Source organism: Petaurus breviceps, unplaced genomic scaffold (genome assembly GCF_028583685.1).
Source record: "Petaurus breviceps papuanus isolate PSGF00001 unplaced genomic scaffold, PetGlider_PUasm1.0 90397, whole genome shotgun sequence".
NCBI lineage: Eukaryota > Metazoa > Chordata > Mammalia > Diprotodontia > Petauridae > Petaurus > Petaurus breviceps.
The window spans coordinates 1446788-1462115 of NW_027187239.1; the positions used below are offsets into that span (position 1 = coordinate 1446788).

Here is a 15328-nt window from a genome sequence, read left to right on the forward strand (position 1 = left end):
TGGGCAGACACTTCACCAAGAGGAAAGCAGCATAAAGATGCCATAAGAAGAGAAAGGACGTAAGGACCTTTCAGTTTTAGAAGCCTTAGTTCAGTACATGTATGCCTTACTACTAATATACCTTAAGTTTCTGCCCACTTTCCTCACTGATATTGTATGTATTTGAGAGAGAGTGTACCGCAGGTTTATGTGGGGAATTTTTTGTTACTGGTATTCTTACTAAATTCGTAAATGCCTTTCCTTTGAGCTAATTTTGTCTGCTGGCTGACTACTGAGGGATAGCTCACTGGTGGGGATTTGTGAGTTTTAAGATTGTGGGCTCACAGACTACCTCTATAAACTGGAAATAGTAGTCATTCCTGTGATGATTCAGCCTTCAAACCCACAGTTATAAATGCTGTTGTGGGAGTTTCCTAGCCTGGATTCCTTGACATCTCAGTACGATTCTTAGCCACCATACATGTCTGTAAAACTCAGGATTAAAAAGTGACTAGCCAGATGAAGGGGAAAGCAATTTAACTGTGCACAATGGAAACTGCTCCTTGACTGAAACTTCAGCTCTTTAGGGTATAAATGGGACCTTTATAGCTTTTTAGGCCCACCTGAAAGGCCATGTTTGAAATACCTTGGAGCATTAAGGTCTGAGGAAACTCAGAGACCTAGCTCAGATGTAGGAAGGAACTAGGTCCCCTCTGCTAAACAGCCTGAAGCTTTTCCCTCAAATAATTATGTAAAACTAACACAGCAAAAAGTTTATCTTGTCATCAGAGATGCAGTGGAGGCAGGAAGGAAGCAATTACAAGCCAGTCTGTTCTGAAAAAGTTGTTCTTGGGAAAGTACATTGGAACACAAGCATACTGAGCAGAAAACAAGATATTCTCTAAACCTGTAAGCAATGACTCTATATATACTCAAGAGAAATATCAACAAACTGGCATTGACCTCATCATGCCCCTCCAGCCCGTCTATGTTCACTGTCCATCCTGCAACATCAGTTGTTGGCACCACAATCCACGGAAAGATGGAAATAGGGAAATGGGCAAACCGTGGGGTCTCAAGAGTTGTTAAAGGTCAGGATTGTTCCTGTAGGAAATGCGTTTCTCTGTGACTAAATTCGCATCTCTAAACCTCTTTTAAAATGGGATTATTCTTGTTCATCCTGTTGTTTTCAATAGAAAGGGAAGTAAAAAAAAAAAACCCCAACCCCCCAATTCTGTTTTCTTAGTCTCAGAGGTTACTTTGTCTGGGGTGCGGATGTTCACAGAACAAAGGTTCAGCCACCTTCTCTACAGTAACTCCCAGAGGGCAATTCAATGCACATCCATCGTGGATGTCGTCAAAAGTTGTCATAAGTACTGGAAAGAGTGGATGATCTTATCTAGAAGACCACATGAAGCTGTCCAGTTGAACTCTTTGTATGTGAAACAGGTACCTTACCATGCACAGGTCTGGTTCTTTTGCAGCTGATATTGAGAGAGATCCAGAAACAATGAACTGTAGGTGAAAAGGGAGAGCTATTTATGCCGTGAAGAACACCAAGCAATCTTCTGAGTAAAGTTCTTTTGTTGGCATTTGAGACTTTCTATCACTTGGCACCTCTCTCCCTTGCCAAGCTTGCCTTGAGATATACCCCTTCCATGCTTAGGGCAGCCAAGTGGCCCCATAGTGCATAGAGCACTGCCCTGGAGTCAGGAAGATTCATCTTCCTGAGTTCAAATCTGGCCTCAGACATTTACTAGCTGTGTGCCCCTGGGCACACCAGGGCTGGCCTTCTCTGTCTACTAGGACATAGAGCCTCCATTAGCATCCTAATGGTTAATACCGCTGTGGTATTTTGATGAATAATGAGGATCATGCAGGCTAATTCTTAGGATTTTCATCTTAGATGAAAAGAAACAGAGGAACACGTAGGAAGGACCTGGTTGGTGGCATTCCCTGGGTGTGTAATGTGATGCTGTTCTCTCTGCTTCCTCCTCTCCCTTCTCTTTCTGTTCCTTCTTTCCCTTGTCTTCCCTTCTTCTTCCTCCTTCTCCTTGCCTTCCTCTTTGTCTTCCTCTCAGCCTCCTACCCCTCCCAGGACACACTCCAAAGACCACGTGGCTTTGTTCTACTTACCGACAATCCTCCCCAGTATGGATACCCTGAAATGGTAAGTATAGTCGTTCCTACATACCAGGAGACAGAGCCAAGGAAGAGATGTATCAGGCCAGTCATGATTTGTACAGCCTATTGGGACAGAAGAAGCCATTAGACAAGAGTGAGGTTACCTCTGATCTAGAGGGATTAAAAACCCTCTGACCAGTGAGTGACTAAAGACATCTCTCTTCTTTGTAATGGAATCGTGAGGGCTGGAGAAAAGCTACCTTCTCCTCACAGTCATATTCCTCACAGGGCTGCCCTGGTCGTTAGAGGCTTGTTGGAGGAAGTGAATAAAGCCCTCAGAGAGGTCACAGGATCAGAGGGTTTTAGAGCTGGAAGGGCCCTCAGATTTCATCCAGCCCTACCTCCTCATTTCACAGAGAAGGAAAATGAAGCAGGCAAGAATGAACATGACCTGTGCAAGGTCTTACATTTTTGTTGGAATCAGGAGATTTGTATTTGAGTTTTGGCTGAACCACTTACTGTGTTCAGTAACACACAGCACAAGGTCTTAGCCTCACTGAGCCTTACTTTCCTCTTCCTGAAAGTGGGGAAAAGGAATATGTACATTACCAACCACACAGGGTTTCCATGATGAACAATGCTCTTTTTTTAAGCATGAAAACAAACAAGTATTCACTTTCTCTTTATCCTCTCTCACCCCACACTGAGCAAGAAAAAGAAATCTCTTAAAGCAAACATGCAAAGTATATTAGCATGATATGCAGAACAAATCCCCACATTGTCCATGTCCAAAAGCGTATGTCTCCTCCTGTGTCTTGAGCCCATTGTCTCTGTCAGGAGTGAGGTGGAGTTCTTTAGCGTCAGTTCTCTGGAATCCTGATTGGTCATTGTGTGGATCAGAGTGCCAAAGTCTTTCAAAGTTATTGTTCTTTATAATGTTGTTGTATAAGTTATTCCCCTGGTTCTACTTACTTCACACTCTATCAGTTCCCCAGGTCTCTCTAAAACTGTGCCCTTTGCCAATACTTATGGCACAATAGCTTTCTATTACTTTTATACCACAATTTGTTCAGCCACTCTCCAAATGAGGGGCATCCCCTTAGTTTCCAGTTATTTGCCACCATAATAGTGCTGCTATAAATATTTTTAATGTATTGATCCTTTTCCTCTTTCTTTGATATCTGAGCAAAAGGGGCTACATGTATTATTACTGGATCAGAGTGGTGTATACAGTTTATTGACTTTTGGGGTATAGTTCCAACTCACTTTCCAGAATGATGGATCAATTCATGTCTCCATCAATAGTGAATTAACGTGCCTGTTTTCCCACAGCCCTTCCAAAGTTTGTCAACATTGCCAATCTGATGGGTGTGAGGTAAAAACTCAGAGCTGCTTTAATTTGCATTTTTGAAATTATTAGTGATTTGGAATATTTTTTATATGGTTGTTAATGACTTGGATGTGTCTTCTGAAAACTGATATGAAACTGCTGTTCATATCCTTTGACAATATGTCAATTAGAGAATGGTTCTTATTCTTACAAATTTAAGCTAGAAATGAGACCTTTATCAGAGAAACATATCACAAAGATATTTTCCCCCAGTTAACTGTCTCCTTGATGAAAGTGCTTTGTAAAACTAAAAATGTTATAGAGATTTCACTTATTATTGTTGCCACTGTTGTGATTACAGGCTACCTTCCGGGTGGCAAGGTAGAGTGGATCAAGGGTCAGGAGACCTGGGTTTCCTGTTTCCTGTTTCTGATGTATACTCGACTATTTGACTCTAAACAAGTCATGTGGCCACTTTGTTCCCCCATGTAACTCTAAAGATTTTGCCCATAAACTTGATTTTTGTGTTGAGTTCCCCATATGGATATTCTCTGAGTAAATGAAGGCTTTGTGGCTGGTTTTGTTCCAGTGACCCTGGTTTGACTCCATCTGTTCAGGGAGAAAAGAACCCTGGCACTGTGGTCAGAGCGTCTGGGTTTCAAGACCAACTCTGCTGCTTCCTACCAGGGGAGCTTCTTATAGGCACTATCTCTCTCTGGCACTTAATTTCCTCCTCCTTCAAATAGGGCATTTGGAGACAGCTAGGTAGTGCAATGGGTGGTGCACTGACCTTGGAGTCAAGACCTGAGTTCAAATGTGACCTCAGACACTTACTAGCTGTGTGACCCTGGTCAAGTCACTTAACCCAGAACAAACAAAAAAACCCCAACCAAAAATCAGATGGGGCAGCTTGACTGAGTCCTCTTGTCCCACCTAGATCCAAATCTTCAACCCTGCATTTATTGCTTTTGCAAAATCAGCCCCTTTAGCTTAGTTTCTCTGGTTTCTGTCCCTGCTTCCTTTCTCCTGGCCTCAGTCCTATCATTCCCCCAGACTTCTTCTAAAACATCACTTCCTGGTTCTAAGAGCCCCAAAATAAAATCCTAGGAACTGTCTCATCAGAACAAGAGATCATCAAAAAATCAATTCCATTGACATCTTTTGTTGTTACGTTGTCTAAATTTCTACCTCTGTTCCTTCTCTTCTCTCCCAGAGAGCTGTCTCGTATGACCAGGGATGAGCTGATAAATGTTTAACAACTGACTGTCCACATAGGACATACTTTTAAGTTCAATCTCTATTATTAATATTTTCTCTACTCGTTAAGTCCAGACAGTCAACAAAACAATGAATCAAGCCGATTTATAGCGTTTGCCAATCTCTAAAGTAAAGTTCACACTGAAAATTTAACAACACCTCAGCTTTGAGCTGACTCAGAACACCCCTGCATATAGCAAACAGTTTTTTTTTAAATAAAACAGAGAGAGAAAAATGAGCAAATATATCAATATATATAAAAAAATCTGAAATTCTATGCAATATTCTGTAGCCATAGACTCTCATTTCTTCAAAGGAGTCAAAGAATGTGTCTTCCCATAGCTTTTCTTTGGTCCATGCTTAGGAAAAGGGGTCTTGAGAATATTATCAGAGTAACAATAATTCCCCTCCCCCTTGCCCTAGGCTGAGCACTGTAAAATTATAGCAACCAAACATGGCACTAGAAAAGAGATAAGAAAATGCAAGCTGCCCCCCCTCTCTGTGGTGAGGTTGGATGTTGAATTTTGCATCTACTCTCAGATTTGACTTATATGTCCGTCAGTTGTATAGAACTGATCCCTCCCCCAGTCCTTTCTTTTTTATTCTTTGGGTAATCCTTGTCTGAAAGTTCACTAGTATGAGACTCCTTATTGGTGGAGATGAATGCCCTACCCTGCTTAGGGGTGGGTGGAGTTGGCAAGAGTCTAGAGAACTTCAACCTTCTCCAGTCCCCTTTTGGGACTCTCCAAGGGGAATCCCTCTTCAGGACTCTTCAGGGTCAGTCCCCATTGGAGACTCATTGGTTTCAAGTTTTCTTCAGGATTCTTCCAGGGTCAAGTGACTTTGGCTTCTGGCTTCCAGCTTTGAGATAGAAGACTAGACTCCAGGAAGGCATGAGAGAAGCCGGCCATCTTCATTGTATCCCCATTTTCAGTTACTACAATAAAGACTTGGGCAGTTTCCCTTTGTGTGAGATTCAGGACTTTCTCTCGTGGTTGTACTGGGAGTAGCTAAAGTGTCTGGTATATATTCTCCTACATATGCCTTTTCTGATGGTTTTTTTTTGCTATGATTTCAGTAAATGGGTTTCCTTGCTCTTCTCTCTATGTGTTTATTGTGGAACTGGTATTTGGTGGTAAAGAGGTCAAGCCTTGGATATGGAGCTTGGGGTCCTTCTTTCCCCCCAAATGACAAAGTAATCAAAAGTTAGATAGAAGTTGATCATAACCCCTAGACAAACAATATTTAAGATTGATTTGCTTCTGGTACCCTCTTTCTCTGGCCCCAACCTCCTGCTTCCCCTGTCTGCCTTGGAGAAGGGTGAGGAGAGAACAGGCTAGGGATGTCTCTTCTTCCATCCAAGCCACACAACAATAGCCCTCTCTCTACACATGGGGCTCACCACTCCTCCTTCCCTTGGAATATTTGTCACAAGAGATGACTTGCAGGGGGAGGAATACATTTTTTAAATGAATGTGAAGATCCAGTTTAAAAATCAATCAATAATCTTTTTTTTTTTTTAAGAGTATACCCTCCGGGGTGGAGCTTTCAGAGTTCCTTGGCTAAGTCCCTGGACTCTCAGTGTTAAAGGGACAGGTGCAAAGCAATGCATGGCTCAAGTGTTGACCCTATCCCAACCCCCAGATTCCTGGATGGTGAAGAAGGGACTTCCTAGGCAATATTAGCAGCACCAAGTTCAGGAGGTCCAGGCCCTGTCTCTTAGAGAAGGAGAGGAGGATGCCTGAAATCTAGCTGCACTTTTGGAGAGTTAGTGAACTCCACTTTGTGATGAAGAGCAGAGGGCCAGTAAGCAATAGCTGTTCTTTAAAAGGAACATTGGGTGTCCATCTATCCAGCCTTACTTCCAGGGAGCACATTTTTCTTATATTTTATTTTTTTTAAAGCAATTGGGGCTAAGTAACTTGCCCAAGGTCACACGGCCAGTTTTTTTGGTGGGTGTTAAGTATCTGAGGCCGGAACTGATCCCGGGTCCTCCCAACTCTGGGCCCAGCACTCTACTCACTGCGCCTCCTAGCTGCCCCTATATTTTATTTTTTTAATATTTCATATTCTGTAATTGATGTAAAAGTTGAAGGGAAATTTCTTGAGGTTTAGTTGCTTCCCTCCAGAGCCGCTCTCAGGGCCCACTCTCGGTTGATTCAGTGGAGTGGGCCTGGAGGTGTCTCTACTCCACTCAGGCCAAACCTCAGCCCCTGGAAGCTGTCTTTCCTTGGGTCCTCTCAAGTTATCTTAGGAGGATCACTGCTCTAACCCTTGACTTTGCTGCTCTATGTTCATTTGGGGGTGATTTTCTGTTTGTTTGTGAAGAAAATCCAGAGAGCCTGGAAATTTCTGACCTACTCCACCATCTTCCCAGAAAACCTGCCTCCTTGATACTAGGCACTAAGGATCCATTTGGTAGCTCTTCAAAGGTCAGTCTCTCTTTGTATCAAATCTTTCTGATAAGAGTTTGGTATTATATTTGTATATATATGCATATATACATACACACATATTGAGACATATACACACATACACATGTGTACATATACACACATATACACAAATATATACATACACACATATAGAAAGATATACATACATATACAATATACATATATAGATACACACATATATAAATATATACATATATGCACACACATATGTGCAATTAATATATATGCAAGATAAATAGCCATTCCTTAATAGATAAGTGATCAAAAGATATTGCTGTTCAGTCATTTTTCAGTCATGTCTGACTCTTTGTGACCCTGTTTGGGTTTTATTGACAGAGATACTGAAGTGGTTTGCCATTTCCTTCTCTAGATCATTTTGCAGACAAGGTGAAGTGACTTGTCCAGGGTCACAAGCTAGTAAGTGTCTGAAGCCAGATTTGAACTTAAGAAGATGAGTCTTCCTGTCTTCAGGCCCAACACTCTATGCATTGTACCACCTAGCTGCCCAAAGATATTAACAATTCTCAAAAAGAGAATTGTAAAGTATTCATGATCACAAGAAAGAATGCTCCAAATCACTAATAATAAGAGAAATGAAAATGCAAAACTCTGAGGTTTTACCTCACACCCTGCAAAAGGACAAAAATGACCACAAAATTATAATAGTCATTGTTGGAGGGGCTATGGAATGGTAAGACACACTCATCCATTGTTGGTGGATCTGTGAAATGGTATAGCCATTTTGGAAAGCAATTTGGAATTATGCAAATAAAGTGACTAAAATATCTATTCTCTTTGAACCAAATTATTTTCCAACATGGTTGCTTTGATTTGCATTTCACAGGGATTATGCCTCCTAATGGGAGGGCAGGGCAGAGTAAGTTTGTGATTATACCTTCTGAAAGAAATAATCCTTTGTGAAAAAAAAAGATTTAGGCATATTATACTTGGAAAGGGCTTCTTTGGAGTGTTAGGATCCAAAGATCTCTAGTGCCCAAGTGCCCCCTTTTGATTGGATAGCTCCTCTGAAAATTCCCCCTTCTCCTTTATCCAGGTGTGACTCTCAGCCCCTACTAGAATACATCAACTGAAGAGAAAAAAAATTTCAAAAACAAGCTTACCCCTAATGACTTGATGTCTTCATTCATGAATTTCTTTATATCAAACGTAGCAAAGTTTCCAAATGAGAAGGACCAATAGGGTTGGTTCTCAATGTGTGTGGCTCCTGGGGAAAGCATGGTGGGATTCTGGTTCATCACGGGTGAGTTCTGTAGGGTACTTGTTCCTGTTACATTCAGAGCCCCTATGGCTGGATTCTGGGGAGTCGCCGTTCGAACGGGATTCTGGATCATCATGGAAGGATTCTGAATCACTCTGGGTGCATTTGACAAGTGTGACATTCCAGGTGGATTCTGGAGCATGATGGGCACATTGTTGAACCCTAGGGGTACACTGGGTGAGTTTGGGGCTCCTCCAACATGCTGCGGCACATCGGCTGGGACCTGTACGATGGTCACCCCTGTGCCTTGTCCATAGCCTCTGGAAACCACAGGGTGGTTGGCCTGGATGACATGCACGTTGTCTGGGATGACAACCACAGGTGTTCCACTGACTTGAACCCCCGGGGATGCCATGTTTTACCAACTGCTGAAAGATATAAATTAGGGAGATAGATTTTCCTCTGGAAGAAGAATCATCTTTATATTCCTTTTGATTTCTAGCATCTTCACTAAAAGACACAGATGCTGGTGTTAACTTACCTCCTGTCCAAAGGAATCTGTAAACCAAAAGACCCCCACAATTTGACTAAGTTTGATTTAGTTCTGTTCTACAAACATACAGATGCCCAGGGAGGGCTGTTCTGTATGAACAGAGGGCCCAGGTCAGGAAGCCCTGTGTTCGAGTCCAATCTTAGACACATCAGGTTCATGACTTTGGGCAAGTCACCTAACCTCTCCCAACCTCAGTTTCCCTCTCTGTAAAATAGGGATAATTATAGCCCCTGACACTCAGGTTTGTTATAAGGATACAACGAGGTATTGTTTGTAAAGTGCTTTGCGTGACTTGAAATGCGATATAAATGTGAGTTGCTATTGTTATTGTTTCTGTGTTCTAATTGGTCCTTTCTTTGTGGTGTTTCTGTCAGGTCAGCAAACATTTATTAAAGCACTGAATATTTGTGAGGGGCAGCTAGGTGACACAGAGAATAGGATTTGGGTCCAAAAGATTCTTCTCCATGAGTTCAAATCCAGTCTTACTAGCTGTGTGGCCCTGGGCAAGTCACTTCACCCTTTTTGCCTCAGTTTCCTCATCCATAAAATGATCTGGAGAAGGAAACAGCAAACACCTCCAGTATCTTTGTCAAGAGAACCCCAAACACGGGGCAGCCAGGTAGCACAGCGAGTAAGAGCACCGGCCCCAGTGTTGGGATGACCTGGGGATCGAATCTGGACTCAGACACTTAGCACCCACCCAGAAACACCTGGCCGTGTAACCTTGAGCAAGTTACTTAACCCCAATTGCTTAGGGGCAGCCAGGTGGCTCAGCGAGTAAGAGCACCGGCTCCAGTGTCGGGAAGACCTGGGGATCGAATCTGGGCTCAGACACTTAGCACCCACCCAGAAACACCTGGCCATGTAACCTTGAGCAAGTTACTTAACCCCAGTTGCTTAGGGGTGGCCAGATGGCTCAGCGAGTCAGAGCACCGGCCCCAGTGTCGGGATAACCTGGGGATTGAATCCAGGCTCAGATATTTAGCGCCACACCCAGAAATAACTGGCTGTGTAACCTCTTTGTCTTTACTTAACCCCTACTGCTTAAAAAAAAAAAGAGAACCCCAAACACGATGGGGTGCTCAGGCCTCAGCCCTAAGATCATGTCTCTAGAAGCCTCCCAGTTCCTTACAGGGCAGAGGCTTGCTGAGAAACTGGGAGGCTTCTAGAGACATGATCTTTTGGATCCCAAAGTTGGACACAACTGAATAACAACAACAAAGATTTAAATGCCTGACTGAAAGACCTTTCTGCTCAACCCTGCTTTTTCATAAGTCATGGAAGCAGAACGAAAAAGAGGGAAGTCTACTGAGTATGATGTCTCTGGTTTTCAGGGAATGCTGGGGTGGAGATCAGGATGAGGCCGATCCTGCTTTGTAAATAAAGGTTTCCAAGGCTCATGTGGGGAAGGAGCTATGCCCAAGGTCACACACACAGAAGCTGAAGAGCAGGGAATGAGGGACAGCACTTCGGCTTCCTGCTCTAACACTTTCTCCCAACACTCACTGTCTACACTGGTTCCATCTCAGAAGCCCCCATTTCACCTCTTAATAAAGTCCTGGAGGTGATCAGGGAACCCCCCCCCCCCCCCCGGGCTGCTGGGCTTATTACAAAGACTATGCGTTCCCATTACCGTGACACACACATGCCGTGCACTTCACACATTGTTTGCACATCTGCCACTTTATCTGGGCCAATTAAATTTTCCAGGTCAAGGTACAGAAGCAATGGGCTACGTTTCATTGAGTCTTTGTGGTGATTCCATAGAAACCCCTTCCTGGGGCTTAGAAAAAGGTGTGTGTATGTGTGTGTGTGTGTGCGCGCGTGTGTATGCATGTGCGCACATGTGCGTGCATGTATGTGGGCATATGTGTGTGCAGATGCAAGTATGTATGCATACATTTATGTACATATTTCTGCATACATTTTTGCAAGTGTTTGTACATAGGTGTTTGTGTGTCTGCATGTATGTATGCGTGTGTGTCTGCCTTTAAATAAGTGTTCCTATCCAACCTTAATTACAACTGAGCCTATCATACATAACCCACCTCCGGATTAGGAAAACGTGGCCCAGATAATTGGTTAATCAACAAATATTTATTAATAATGATAATAGTAGCTAACATTTATGTAGCAACTTAAAGCTGGGGGCTTGTTGAGGTTACTTCTGGCAATGTGTTAATGGAGAGGTCCTACTCCCTAGCTCAGAGCATGCACAGGCATTCAGTGACTTTTCCTGTCTGATTAGTGAATAGTGAAGAAACATCTTTGATTTAGTGGTGAGCCAGGACTGAGGGCACCCCCAGGTAAAACTCTGGACCCCTGGTTAAGAACCACTGCTCTATCAGTCGGAAAGTTCTCTTTTATACCAGGCCCAAATCTGCCTCTTGGTAACATCCATGCATTGCCCCATGGTGCTGCCCTTCCCTCCAGCACAGGGTTTGGAGAAACAATGCCCTCCCATTGGCAAATAGACGGAATCAGATGGGGAGCATATCATCTCTGTGATTGTTATTGAGACTCAGAGCAGTCCCCTGCCCCCAGTCCTTGGGCTACCACCTAGCAGAAAGAATGATGTGACTCACCCTGCTGCAGCTCCAGCTATTCAGGTCTGGCACCTTCAGGGTTCTGGGCGCCTCTGGAGCCCTCACTCAGAAGCTCCCAGTAGCAGGGCAAGAGGAACATCTCCCCTGAAATTCCAAAGTCCTCAGAGCAGTTTCGTTCTTTGTCAATAAGCTCCTTATCAGAATTCTCAGTTGGTTTTCTTTCACTTGCCAGGGCATTAATAGAAATAGTCTGGGTGGGTATGGGACAATGTTCAATGATTAGAAGTGGGAATGTCTGTCTACAGTAGAAATGGAGAGTTCTGAAGGCAGACCAAGGGAGATTGTTAGGTCTCTTCTGACCATGTTAGTTAGAATCATAGTCATAGCTGGCACCTGTATACTACTCCAAAGTTTACAAAGCACTTTACACATGTCATATGATCTTGACAACAACCCTGGGAGGGAGGTGCCATTATGATCCTCCATTTTCCAGAGGTAAGGTGACTTAGCCAGGGTCACCCAGCTAGTAAGTGTCTGAGGCTGGATGTGGACTCAGGCCTTCCTGACTCCAGGCTCAGCACTCCATCCCCTGCACCACCTATCTCTTTTCCCCCTGAAGTCTTTTCTTATCCTCTAAGAGGAAAGAATATGTCTAGAGCTGGATGGAATCTCAAAGGTTTTCTCGCCTAACCCCCTTCATTTTACAGATGAGGGAAATGAGGCTCCCAGAAGTTCAGTGACTTACCCAAGGTCACACTAGTAGTAAGTAGAAGAGCCAGAATTGGAACCCAGGTCTGACTCTAGATTCAGCTCCATTCCCACTGTCCTCTGCTACTTCTGAGTGTGGATTTGAATCCCAGCTCTGCTGCTGACTCACTGTGTGATGTTGGGAGTCACTTAACCTCTCATGGGCTTGGTTTCTACATTTGTAATATGGGGATAGAAGGGGCGCCCATGTCACCTGGCTATTGGGAAGAGTTTGTGTGTTCACGGTCAAGTGCTTTGTGAGCCACAGCTCATCAGATGAACAAGTTACTTCTGACAATTGCTATTAACTTTCATTTCCATGGGACCTTTACAGAAAGCTTCCCTGGTCTCTGGGAGCTAGGTGGGCCAACCAGCATCATCTCCATCCTCATGCCCTGGGGGCAGTTGAGTGGCACAGCATAATGGAAGGCTGTTACCTTGTGTAGAGCCAACCAGCCAGAGTGCTTGGGAAGCATTGGAGCCCTAGTTCCATGGAGGCCATGGAGAGGCTGTGCCTCACCTGGGGAGTAGTGGGAACAAAGGTGCAGAGGAGGATGGGGAAGGGCTGTGTTCACAGGATGAGGGAGCTGAGTTGGCAGGGCCTGAGGCAGAAGGGGTGAAGTACCTTGCCCAGGGTCACACAGCTGGCAAGTGTCTGAGGCCAAGAAGACGAATCTTCCTGACTCCCAGCCCAACAGCCTCTGCACTGTACCACCTAGCTGACTGGATTCTGTTACCGCAAATCCCAAGGTAGTTCTGTTCTTGGAATTTTCCTTTATTGAATGTGCCTTGAAATTCGTAGATCACTGGTTGGTTCTTGTTTATCTTTGTGTTAGATTGAGATTTTTTTTTTTTTACCCATGGAGGGATTTGATTTATAGGATGAGTATAGGAAAGAGTATTCAAGATTCCGCCATTCTGCACAAGGAGCATCCCGTACCAGTCTTGGCCCAGGAATGCCACCTGGCTTTCTTTATCCTCTTTTTTTTTTTTTTTTAAAGCAATTGGGGTTAAGTAACTTGCTCAAGGTTACATGGCCAGTTATTTCTGGGTGTGGTGCTGAGTATCTGAGCCCGGGATTTGATCCAGGTCATCCCGACACTGGAGCCGGTGCTCTTACTCGCTGAGCCACCTGGCCGCCCCTTGGCTTTCTTTATCCTGTTTTTCTGGCTGCGAGGTTGAGACAACAGAGGCCTGTGGAAACTCTTAGTGTGTGAGATTCTCTGCTGCCCTTCACGGAGGACTGGCTCCTCTGTCTTTCCCAGGAAAGAGAGCAGATGCCCATCAACTAGGCAATGACTCACCACATTGTGGTACTTGAGTGGAATGACATTTTACTGGGTTGTAAGGAATTACGGATGTGATAAGTACAGAGAAGCTTGGCATAGGGATTGATATAGGATAACATAAAGTAGCACACACACAGTGACTTCTACAATATGAATCACAGGAAAGTGAATGACAGAATCAGTGAAATGGAAGGATATAATTAAATTGGCCAAAGAAGAGACAGAATAAGGCCCTTTCTCCTCTCTTCTTCGTAGAGGTGGGGGGCTGTTGGGGTGGAACAGTGTGTATCATTTCAGACTTTTTTGATACATTAGTTTTGTCAAACCATTCTTTTAAAGAAATCATATTGCTGTATTTTGTTCAGTTAGGGTGAATTCCATAACTTCCCCCAGTATCCCTTTACTTAGTGTTATCACATTAACCAATAATTTAAAAAAAAATACAAAGGGTGAGGAGAGAAAAAACCCAGCAAAAACGATCAGTACATTGAAAAAAAATCCGATGTGATGTTACATGCCCATGATCTACGCCTTCCTCCATTTCTGCAAAGGGAAAGTGGTTTTTCTCTCTTTTTCATTCTTTACTACAAGGGATTGGTTTCTGGGAGGCAGAGGAAAAGGAGGAAAGGGGAAGAATACTTTGGGAAGGGATATAATAATAAAACATCAATAAAATTTATTTTTCAAACCAAAAGGTGTATAATAAATGAGTTATTTTTTTTGAGCCACAACCAAAACAAAACAAAATGAAAGAAGAAAATTCCCAGAGAACAGAGATCAGCATCCCCTACCCTTGGAATATGTGCACATGCAGAGTGTACATTCCTGGAGAGGCCTGCACAGGACAAGAAAGGTGTGCACAAAGTCATGCTGAGTCATTTTCCCATTAAAAAAAATCTCCTTTTTTTTGGAGGGAGAAGGCAAGGGAATTGGGGTTAAGTGATTTGCCCAAGGTCACACAGCTAGTTAAATGGCAAATGTTGGAAGCTGGATTTGAACTCAGATCCTCCTGACTCCAGGGCTCGTGCTGTATTCACTGCGCCACCTAGCTGCCCCTTATTTTCCCATTTTAATGGAGGATATAAGACAGGGAGGGTTTGCCCAAGAACTTAGTGTAAGAGGAGAGGGAGAGAGGGCTGCCCATGCATCTCTTCAGTCTTGGCTCAGCTTTGGCCCTTGGTCTAAGGGCCAGACTGAGGGACCGCAATTAGGATGCACACGTTGAGATTGGAGATTGAGTCACCAAGAAAGATGGAAATGGGTTAAGGAAATTCAGGAGAGCTGGGGACGTGTCATTTCCCCCCAGCACAGTTCCTCGTTGGCCTGGATTATTGCTGACCAGCACCCACATTTGAATAAAATGGAGGGTTGACTTGCTGTTGAGGGATGATCACTGGCTGTGCTATTTGAGCCTGGGGAACAGTTGTAACTATAGCCACCTGAAACAGAAAGAACAGAAAGGATGACGGGTGGTCTCCTTCACTACCTGGACCAGTTTGTGGCTCTTTCCTTTGGCTGCTCTGTGGACCGAAGAAGGAGAAGTCATTGACTCCTGAGATGGAGAGAACCCCAGGACTCACCTGGCTGGGCTGGCAGCAGAGTATTCGGCATCCAGAATGGGACAGTATGCAGGCGATCACAAACTCCAGCATGGAGAAGATGAGCAGTGTGCCAGAAATACCCTTTCCTGAGTCCTGGAAGCAGAAAAAATTAGGGAACATCCTCTCTGCAGGGGTCTGTGTGCAGCTTTGATCTGGGGGTGTCAGTATGTGCAGCTTTGATCTGGGGGGGTGTCAGTGTGTGCAGCTTTGATCTGGGGGGTGTCAGT

At 44.0% G+C, this 15328-nt stretch overlaps 1 protein-coding gene across 1 annotated transcript in view; it reads right to left on the bottom strand.

Moving 5' to 3' along the window:
• Positions 1 to 11519: 11519 nt before the first annotated feature.
• The window catches only part of LOC138177394 (membrane-spanning 4-domains subfamily A member 8-like), a 13745-nt gene continuing 9936 nt past the window's right edge, over positions 11520 to 15328 (bottom strand). Inside the window, exons 5-6 of the mRNA XM_069108575.1 lie at positions 15081 to 15194; positions 11520 to 11714 (exon numbers count right to left, since the gene is read on the bottom strand). Of these exons, the coding sequence (XP_068964676.1) occupies positions 11520 to 11714; positions 15081 to 15194 (309 nt within the window). The remainder of the gene's footprint in view (positions 11715 to 15080; positions 15195 to 15328) is intronic.